The 10,997-nt window shown below is 39.0% G+C and overlaps 1 protein-coding gene across 1 annotated transcript; it reads left to right on the top strand.

Annotated features, from left to right (window-relative positions):
* Positions 1–4,198: 4,198 nt before the first annotated feature.
* LOC120310156 (vomeronasal type-2 receptor 26-like) lies at positions 4,199–10,621 on the top strand. The gene is made up of 4 exons (XM_039348257.1): positions 4,199–5,017; positions 6,391–6,603; positions 6,729–6,786; positions 9,717–10,621. The coding sequence occupies exons 1-4, from the start codon at positions 4,199–4,201 to the stop codon at positions 10,619–10,621; spliced, it is 1,995 nt and encodes a 664-aa protein (XP_039204191.1).
* The last annotated feature ends 376 nt before the right edge of the window (positions 10,622–10,997 follow it).

Raw genomic sequence — 10,997 nt, 5'->3', positions numbered from 1 at the left:
TTAGTTTTAGGTTGCTTCTCTCCTTGATTAATTTCCATCCATTGTTTATTGTCTTGCCTTCAGGTGCATTGGAAAAGAAGTTGACCCCCTTTTCTTTGTGGCAGCCACTCAAATATTGGAACACTGCTATCATGTCACCCCTAGTCCTTCTTTTTACGAGACTAGACAAACCCAAATCCTGTAATCCTCCTGCAATGTTTTAGTCACCAGCCTCCTAATCATCTTGGTTGCTGTTCTCTGCACTTTTTCTAGAGTCTCAACATCTTTTTTTATATCTTAGCAACCAAAACTGGAGCCAGTATTCTAAGTGTTGTCTGACTTTATGAAGTGGTAACAATATTTCACCTGATCTTGATTCTATTCTTCTATCTAATGAAATGTCTGCAAGAAAACAAGCATGCTCAGAGAGCATCAAGGACCCCTTGAGTCAACCCTGAGCTACAAATATTCTCCTTTATTAGCTTTAATCTAGTTGACAGGATGCAGCTTTGCAACTATGCTGGAGCAATTTGCAAGTAGGCCCGTTACTGAAAAAAAGGAAGGTAATGTGACATTTGCAGTCAAGAATATCTGGAGGTAAAAAATTCATCATTAGCATATCCAGAGGTGTTTGTTTATTTGTTTGTTTACTTATTTACTTATTATATTTGTTTGCCACCCATCTTGCTTTGAGGCACCTCAAGTCAAATGCACCTCTGTGATTATTATGGGATGTTAGTCTAAGCTGCACATAATCTTCAACCATTCAGGAACAACTGATGAAAATGTAAGGAAATTCTAATGGGTATCTGTGATTTTATGTTATTGAATAAGCACCAGAGGGCAGGACAAGAAACAATGGTTGGAAACTAATCAAAGAGAGAAGCAACCTGGAATTAAGGAGAAACCTCCAATCAGTGAGGACAATTAACCAGTGGAACAGCTTCCTTTCAGAAATCTTCATCACTGGAGGTTTTTAAGAAGAGGCTAGACAGTTACTTATCTGAAAAGATATAGGTTCTTCTGCTTGAGTAGGGGGCTGGACTAGAAGACCTCCAAGGTCTCCCAGCTCCTATTCTATTCTAATATGACTAGATATGCTTGATCTAGACTTGGATCCCAAGTGTCCATCTTTACTTCTGTGCAGAAATACAGTCCTGGAGCCCATTTTCCTCTTTAGTGACCTGCAGCAATAAAACTGGGTATCATCAGCATATAGTAGTATCAAACACCAAGGATGGGGGGGTGACCTTGCCCAGCAGTCTCAGTTAATGTTAAAAAGCAAAGAAGATACCATCTAGAAGGACATGAAAAATTGTTTAGCAGGAGTCCTAGATCTGGCCTGCCATGAACAAAGAGTCCAATTCTCTCTGAGGCGCACATTTATTCAGATCTGGACAAAGGTGGGTTCGTCCATAAAGCTGGAAAAATCCCAAACGCTTTCTTTAGCATGCCTTTATTCTTTACTTGGTTACACAAGCAGGAAATACAGCTGTTTGCACGAAAGTAGAAGTTGCTATAGTGTTATTGCTCACAAAGTAGATTAGATTAGATAACCTTTATTGTCATTCTTTCCTGTGGGCACAATAGAACAGGTTGGAATAGAACAGAAATAGAATAGAGTAGAATAGAGTAGAGTAGAGTAGAGTAGAGTAGAGTAGAGTAGAGTAGAGTAGAGTAGAGTAGAGTAGAATAGAATAGAATAGAATAGAATAGAATAGAATAGAATAGAATAGAATAGAATAGAATAGAATAGAATTCAATTCTTTATTGGCTAAGTGTGGTTGGACACACAAGGAATTTGTCTTTGGTACATAAGCTCTCAGATATTGGAGCTATGGACGGGTAAATGTTATAATAATGTATTTATTCTCTTTAATTCAGCCATTTCAGTGCAAGAATCCTGATGATCATAATCAACAAAGTCTTTTACCTGGTGAGTTGAACTCTCTTCCTCCAATGTTCATTTCCTAACGTGTCCCAGTAGGAAGGGCCAGAACCACTTCAAAACAGTATCTCCAGGAGCATATTGGTGATTTTTCACTACCACACTATTCTCCAACTCTCCTTCTGAATGTGGAGCCTCAGAAGAACTTGAGGGTCCCAGAGGAGATATTGCTTCTCACTGTAATTATCACCATCCCAGTCTTTGAGACTTCTTCTTCTTCTTCAGATTAAAGTGACATGAAAGAGGAAACTCATTTGCTTTTCCATCTTGTGAGCATGCTTCAAATTCTTCTAAGTCTTCTTGTTGTTCGGAAAGAGAGAAATAGCTGATTCAACACAAGGAAGAATGGATCTCCTTTTTCTGCTTCTGATGCTTGGGCTGGTCCAAAGAAATTCTGGAAGGCCCAGAAGCAAATGCCCCCCGATTCTGAAGCAGCAGGACAGAGGAAAACCATGGAATTATTACGGGCCAGGAGACCATATCATCACTGTGTTTGAAACTGCAACAAATCCTTCTCTTGAGCTGTTGCAATTTAATGGGGCTCGTTATATTTCTTCTCCGTAAGTCATTCAGTGTGATGGAGTTGCATTCCCTCCATTTGCATTTCTAATACTCTTCTTCCTTTCTTTTTCTTTCACTTATTTCTAAATTGTAGGATATGCACGTTGGTGAATTATTTTGATCTATAACTCTCCTCTTTTGCCTTATCTTGTATAAGACTCAAATGCAAGGATGGAGCAGAAGGAAATCAAAGAACCTGAGAAAGACAAACACAGAATTCAGAGAATCTCCTAATTCTGTTACTATTCTGAAAAAGTTATAGTTGTATTAATTGCCTGTCTTTATAGAAATAAGAATGCCTTATTTTTAGAGTTGCTTAGCTGACTTGCTTATTCATCCATGTTCTTGCTTTAATTTAAAAGTACAGTAGCTTTACTTGATTGAATGATTCATGGTCATTGGAGATAGGAAAATCAGCATTAGTACAAATAATGATATATTTGTGACTATTAACCCTGGTTGAAGGCTATGTCCATCCCATCTTCTCAACACTTTTGGAAATTAAATTGTGATATGTGAACTATGATTTGCCTCTGGTTTTTTATCAATATTGGGTTATTTTGTTGTTTCTGTTGTTCGTAATAATAACATAAACATATTTGTACAGTACTAGAAATTCTAATCTGGCAGGAATGCAACCCTACATTTTCGTCATTCAAGTAGTCAACAAGAATTCTCAGCTCCTGCACAATCTCACACTTGGTTACAGCATCCATGACAACTATTTGAGCACACTTGCTACTTCAGATGCCTTGCTGGACACACTCTCTACTGGAGAAGCCAATGTTCCCAACTATAGCTGTGAAAGGAAGGACAATCTTTTGGCTCTTCTTGATGGAGCCAAAAGAGACATCTCCATCCAGATGTCAACTTTAGTAGGCATCTACAAAGTCCCACAGGTTTGTGTGTGTGTTTCTCTGTGGGTAAAATGAGTGGAATGATGGTCTGTAAGCAATAGATCCAACTGTATCTTCTCTATGGAATTCAAGAACTGCTTTTCACCATGGCTATTGTAGGTGTCATCGCTAGGTAGAGGGATCCGTAGTAGTGAAGGGACAAGGACTGAAGCAGGCATATCCTTGTCCTTGTTAATGTTCTCTGCTTTATATTCTGTATCTTGATATGGCCAATGGCTAATCAACAATAAGCCATTCTACTATATTCATTAGAACAAAGTTTGATCTATTGCAGTGGTTCTCAACTTTTTTAATGCCTTGACCCCCCCACCGGTCATAAGTCGAGGACTACTCAACCAGTCGTAAGTCGAGGACTACTCAACCGGTCGTAAGTCGAGGACTACTCAACTGGTCCAGCACCGTTTGCAGAACGGGACTTTTGGCGGGCTCAGCAGGGCAGAGACAGCCTGGACAATTGCTATTGGCTTTTGAAAGCCAATCGAATTAGACTCTATTCAAGAGAGTCTCTTCTATTGGCTTTCAAAAGCCAATAGAATAAAAGGGAGTAGCGCAGCTAAGGGAAAGGGGGGGGAATGGCGTACTGCGTTGTTTGGCGACCCCCGTGAAATGGTCGTTCGACCCCAAATGGGGTCCCGACCCACAGGTTGAGAACCACTGATCTATTGAAAGCAAATATTTTGGATTTGAGCTCACCCCAAATATAACACTGCATTCTTCATTGCTTTTTCAGATCACTTGTTCATTTGTTTCAGAGGTTCTGAGTGATAAAAGACAATTCCCCTATTTCTACCGGATGGCTCCCAAAGATGGGATCCAGTACCCAGCAATTATCCAACTACTCCTCCATTTCAGATGGATCTTGATTGGCCTCTTTGCTTCAGACACAGAGAAGGGAGAGAATTTCATGAAGATGTTTACTCCTATGCTTGTGAGGAATGGGATTTGTGTTGTTATATCACAACGATTCTCAATGACTGCACCTACAGCACCCCTCAGGGATGGCATGTCTAAGTGGAGACGAGTCAATGTCTTTGTTTTCTTTACAGACTTTAGTACCATGATGGACGGAATTCGCCACTTCCATTTTGCACTTGAAGGTCTGCCACAACCCATTGAAGGAAAAATCTGGATCATCACACTTTTTGGAGGCTTGCCAGTGAAAAGTCACAGACTTTACGAATACGTTCATAGTATTTGGAACTTTTACATACAGGAAAGAGGGTATGATGATACCTTTCAACCATTTATTTTTGTGGAACCACAATTTCAAAATCAGTCTTTTCACTGTTCTTTTTCAAAGCACATACTTTCTGTCAAAGTCCGAAGAAGATGCACCCAGAAAGAACCACTGGAGAGTGAAGGGAAAAGAAACAGTGACAAATATAGAATTGACTACCGTGCTTTCAGTGTCATTAAGACTCTGGCCCATGCCTTGAATGCTGCATATTCCTCCAGATCCAAGAGGAAAAAGAAGAAGTGGCTGGTGGCTTTGAGACTGCAGCCCTGGCAGATAAGGAGATCTTACAATGATTTCTCAAACTTAGTTTCTTTGAAAAAGGAATCCAAACGAGAAGAACTGGAAGCATCTCAACCATCCATTCCCCACCATCTAGTCAGAGCTGAAGAAGCTTCTTAAATGAGAAGTGAAATGTCTTCAAAGAAAAACAAAGGAAGTCCAGTTGCCTCCTGAAAAAGCACCTTTGGGACAACCATGACCTGGATGATGGAGAATCTCCATAGACATTTAACCATCTCAACCTACTTGTGCTACAAACGGCCAACAAGTTTGGCCAATCTAGTTGCTTGGGACATAATTTTCCTAAGAGAAAGAACTGCAACAAATATATTTTAATATTAAACACTGCTGATTTTTAAGGGGATGTATTTTTAAATAAATTCATGTATGTATGGATTTGTTTTTAACACCATACAATTTTATGCCCATAAATTTCAAGGAGACCTGATCCCTTCCTCTCTGCAGGAATCCCATTTTTTGGATAATCTCCCTGTTGTTTATGAATAATCTCTTGATTTCTTTTTTAGTTCTGCTCTAGAATGTTCCCTATAATTCATTAATTGTCTCAATATCAATTTTATTTATATATGATCGAGAAATTTCACACTTTTCTTTTTCATTTTTGAAGACAATGGTAAATGTTGTTCTCCCAGCTAAGAATATCTGCAAGTTGGACAACTGTATTAGAAGAATTCAAATGTTCAAATATATAAAGATAAAGTGTTTTTACATGTTAAATAGTTTTATTCACTTATAAAATACGAAAATACAAAAGCAAATAGTAAGGAACAATGGTGGGGGAAGGGGAAAAAGAGAAGTGTGGAAAAGGGAGAAAGTAAAGAAAAAGTGTTGACTTCTGACTCTTTCTGTTACAGTAGAATAAGGCATTAACATCGAATCTCAGCCTTTTATATTTTTGTAGTAGTATGGTCTAGCCATTTCTGTATCAACAATCAATGTAATCAGTAAAACCCAAAATCATAGTATCATTTTTTTCCACCTCAAGCACAAAATCCAGAAGGACTTATATTCTTTTCTTTTATCAAAACAATCAATTTAGCCATATCTGCTAATTTCATCAGCTTGTGTAGCCATTCATCCACGGTGGAAATCAAAACATCCTTCCATTTTTGTGCAAAGAGCAGTCTTGCTACAGTCACCATATATAAAGTCAAAGTTCCAAATTTTTTCCAAGTCTTTTTTCCATTAGACCCAGAAAGAAGGTTTCTGGTTTAATCTTTATATTCACTTTAAGAATTTTCTGCATTAAAATATGAATCCTATGCCAATATTTCTTTGCTTTATCACATGTCCACCATAAATGATAAAAAGTCCTCTACATTTCCAACATTCATTTGAGATACCTTTATACATTCTAGATAACTTATCTAAATAAAATATGTAAAGACCAAGTGCTGTAAGAAACCAAAAGTTTTCAATTTTAAACTTTCTGGTTGTTTCCATTCTAGCTTCATCCCTTTCTGAAGAAGAATGAATTTTGCAATTTTTCTGAGATGAAAATGTATGTGGACCAAAACGGAGATCTGATAGCAGATCTGCATATTATGAGCTTGTTTGTTTTCCCTGAAGAGAATTACATTGAAGAGCAAATGGGAAGTTTTGAAAGACAGAGACTTATTATCAGCCAAGATACTCTTTCCCTGCTAAAGTGGCTCAACAAGGTGAGTAAAATATTAGCCCCTTTTCTATTTTCAAAATCCTTATGATTCATTTCTGGTCGCAAAGGTGGGTGAACGTTGCTGAGAACTGAATGTGTAGAATGTGTAAACTTTTATAATTTTTTTAGATGGGCATTATTATCAACCAATATAATCTTTTCCTGCTATACTTGCTCCAGAAGATGGGTGAAATATTGATATTATTCTAATTTTTTTTTCATAGCCTCAGGATACATTTCATATTCTTTTCCATGAGAATTTAATGTGGGGAGTAGAAATTTGAGACTAACCCACTGGGATAGTACAGTAGGCCTTCTGCTCTTGAGAACGAGCTCCAATACTTTCAACTCACCTGAAATCATAATGACTGGTCTGATAGAAGATAATGTTCTCAGCTAGAAAACTGAAATACTAAAACATGACATTGACCCATCATACTTTTAAATCAGAGATATATAAAGATTGGAGGAATGGTGTGTTCCTTCTCAGGATGGAACCCACTGTTTGTCAAATAGAAACAGAAACAGAACAGAATAGGACCTTGGAAGTCTTCTAGTCCAGCCCCCTATCAAGCAGGAGAACCTATACCATCTCAGACAAGTGGTTATCTAGTCTCTTCTTAAAAATCTCCAGTGATGGAGCACCCACGATTTCTGGAGGCAAGCTGTTCCACTGGTTAATTGTCCTCGCTGTCAGGAAGTTTTTCCTTAATTGCAGGTTGCTTCTCTCTTTGGTCAGTTTCCCACCATTGTTTCTTGTCTTCCCCTCTGGTGGTTGGGTGAATAACATGACCCCCCTCTTCTTTGTGGCAGCCCCTCAAATACCGGAATACTGCTATCATGTCTCCCCTATTTCTTCTTTTCTTTAGACTAGCCAAAACCAAGTCCTGCAACCATTCTTCATATGTTTCAATCCCCAGTCCTTTAATCATCTTAGTTGCTCTTCTCTGATTTTTTTTCCAAACTCTCAACATCTTTTTTGTGATATGGTGACCAAAATTGACTGCAGTATTCCAGGTGTGGTCTTACTAGGGTTTTATAAAGCAGTACTAATACCGATCTTTTCTCAATTCTATTCCTCCAGACTTTATTAAGTACAAAAATCTTTTTCTTGCAATGTGATCTGCCAGGAGCAAAAAGGAGGAAAGAACCTACCAGTGGTTGCATTTCCTACAACAATCTGAAACTAATCAGAAATTTCATATCTAAATGAAGCGCATAGTCTACTTGATAAATGTTCTTGTTGAATTCTGTTTCCCATGGAATGGTGAGTCCTAACATTTTTTTTTCTGATGTTCACTATTTTTCTGCTTAGACTCTTCCTCAGTCCATATGTGTAGAAAATTGTCATCCTGGATTTGTCAAGTGGGCACGAGAAGGAGAGCCAGTTTGCTGTTATGACTGCATTCCTTGTCCAGAGGGGACCATCTCCACTCAAGAAGGTATATGACTCTGGAGGAAGAGATAGTAATAGTAATAGTAGTAAAGTTGGAAGGGACCTTGGAGGTCATCTAGTCCAACACCCTGCTCAGGCAGGAAACCCTACACCCTTTCGGACAAAGATACTGGATTCATTCAGAGGATTTTAATCAAGGTGCATGTTAAAGACATATCTAAGCTTGAATGTTTTGTTATTGTTGTTCTTTATATTCAACAATTTATTCCAGAATGGGAGGAATAAGAAAAGGTTTTTGAAGATGAGGCAGGAAGGACATGGTGGATTTCTTATAGCCAAAGGCAATGTCTCTTCTACTAGTCAGATTGGAACTGTCTTTCCATGTTTATCTTTGTTAGAAACAACTACTAAATTCTTTGAAAGTTGAGGAATGGTTTCAGATCAATGGCTTGTTCTCACCCAAACCAATTTTACATTACAGGCCAAAGGATACAAGCCATTCAGTGTCCCCTCAAACATAGGATAGGCAGCATATTAATTTAAGGGCCAGGGCCAGGCTATTTGCAAGACCACCTACTACCTCACAGTTCCCTATGTCCGGTTAGATCCCGCAGGCTGGGCCTCCTTCAGGTCCCGTCGGCCATGCAGTGCCATTTGGCGGGGCCGCGGGGGAGGGCTTTCTCTGTGATGGCGCCCACATCTTGGAACCAGCTCCCCTCAGAGATTAGGACCGCTCCCACCCTGTTGGTTTTCCGTAAGCTGCTCAAGACCTGGCTTTTCCGGCAGGCCTGGGATTATAAAATCTGACCCCTGGATGACTGTTCTTGTACTGTTTCATTTTGTTATATTTTATGTGTTTTTTATTGTTAGCCACCCAGAGTCCTTCAGGAGTGGGGCAGCTTATAAATTTTAAAAATAAATAAAATAAATAAATAAATAAATAAATAACTAATAAAATACCTCACTCAATCAGTGAATAATCAGCCAATCTTTATTACGATCATTTACCTTTATTAAAAGAAATGTCTAATCAAAAGGACCATGGAGGTAAGCAGTTGGGTTCAAGGGACAAAAGAAAATCAGGAGGACCCATCATAAAATCCATTAAGATGATTTCAGTGTGAGAGGAGGGATATAAACTAAATTTTCTATTAGCGGGGATAAAATCTGCCTCTTTCCTCTCCAATACACTAACTGTCCATTTTATGGATTAAGAAGTAAAGCACAAATATTGCTTATAGCCAGGGCTTTTTTTGTCATAGAATGCCCAGAACGGAGTTCTGGCATCTTTTTGGGATAGAACCTTGTAGGGTAGGCAAGGCGGGTTGTATGACATGTCTGAGTTCCGGCACCTTTTCTTTTTACAAAAAAAGTACTGCTTATAGCCCAATTCAATGGTTCTGGGTTCACCATTTATTCTGGGTGGCATACTATAAAACCAACAATAAAATATTTTACAAACCCAGATTAAATCAATGAAACCTAAAAAACTAAGATTGCAAGAGTGGAATAAATTGAGATGTTATGCATGATGCAACCAGCGCATAGAAACCTGTTATTACAGCTCTGTTGAATGAATCACATTTTAAGGGATTTTCAGAAAACCTCAAATGTTGGAGTTAATCTCAACTTGAAGTAGCTAACGTCTTTTTCAGGAATGGATAGTATCACCATCTGTCCTGAAAGAGGCAATAGTGAACTCCTTTACTTTGTTTTCTCAGATACACAAAAATGCACCAAGTGTCCAGATGATCAATATCCAACTGAGGACCGAGTCCAATGTATCCCCAAAAGAATAACCTTCCTGTCCTATGAAGAGCATCTGGGCATCATTCTGGTCTCTTTTGCCCTGCTCATGTTCCTAACCACTGGATTTGTTTTAATCATATTCCTTAAATACCTACAAACTCCTATTGTCAAAGCCAACAATCGAGAGCTCTCCTACATCCTTCTGGTCTCCCTCTTCCTTTGCTTCTTGTCCTCTTTTTTATTCATTGGCCAACCCAGAAAAGCCACCTGCCTTCTCCGACAAACAGTGTTCAGCATTGTCTTCTCAGTAGCTGTGTCTTCTGTGTTGGCCAAAACAATCACAGTGGTACTGGCATTCCTTGCTACAAAACCAGGGAACAGGGTGAGAACATGGTTAGGAAAGAGTTTGGCCAACTCCATCATCTTTTCTGGTTCTGCTGGCCAAATTTTCATCTGTGTCTTATGGCTGGGAATTTCTCCCCCATTCCCTGACTCTGACCTACATTCCCAGCCTGGAGAAATCATCCTTCAATGCAATGAAGGCTCTGTTACCATGTTTTATGTTGTTCTGGGCTATATGTGTTTTCTAGCTGCCATTTGCTTCACTGTAGCTTTCCTGGCTAGGAACCTCCCTGGAGCCTTCAATGAAGCCAAGCTGATCACCTTCAGCATGCTGGTCTTCTGCAGTGTCTGGGTCTCCTTCCTACCCAGTTACCTGAGCACCAAAGGAAAGTCCATGGTGGTTGTGCAGATCTTCTCCATCTTGGCCTCCAGTGCTGGGCTTCTGGGCTGCATCTTCTTCCCCAAGTGCTACATTATCATCTTCAGACCAGATCTAAACACTAAGGAACATCTAATGATAAAAGTAGGGAACTGATACTGAAGAGGTTTCTTAGGCTCATGTGTATGAAGAATGATGGAATTCAGTGTGAGAATAATGAAATTAAAATGCAAGATAATCACCTAAGAGTAAAATAATAATAACTAAACTGTCATGCAGCCAGAGAAGGACAAGATAAGAAATGAGACAGTCAGGATATATTAATTTAAGACAGTTGACAAGGAGACAAGACTCCCAAAAGAGAGAGGGGGAAGGTTTCCATTGCCAAAAATTAGATATACTGTATATGGAACTTCTTAACATGGTCTCTTTCTCTCTCTGACTTGTCCTCGAAAATAGGTGAGGGCATTAGAGTGGGTTGTCAAGAACATGCAGATAACCCTTAGTTGCAACATTCTGCATGACCCTACTA

The sequence above is a fragment of the Crotalus tigris genome, unplaced genomic scaffold (assembly GCF_016545835.1).
Source record: "Crotalus tigris isolate CLP2741 ecotype Arizona unplaced genomic scaffold, ASM1654583v1 scf7180000018127.1262416, whole genome shotgun sequence".
In the NCBI taxonomy this organism is placed as follows: domain Eukaryota; kingdom Metazoa; phylum Chordata; class Lepidosauria; order Squamata; family Viperidae; genus Crotalus; species Crotalus tigris.
Note: the sequence above shows the minus strand (reverse complement) of the source record. Positions and strands in the feature narration are given on the sequence as shown.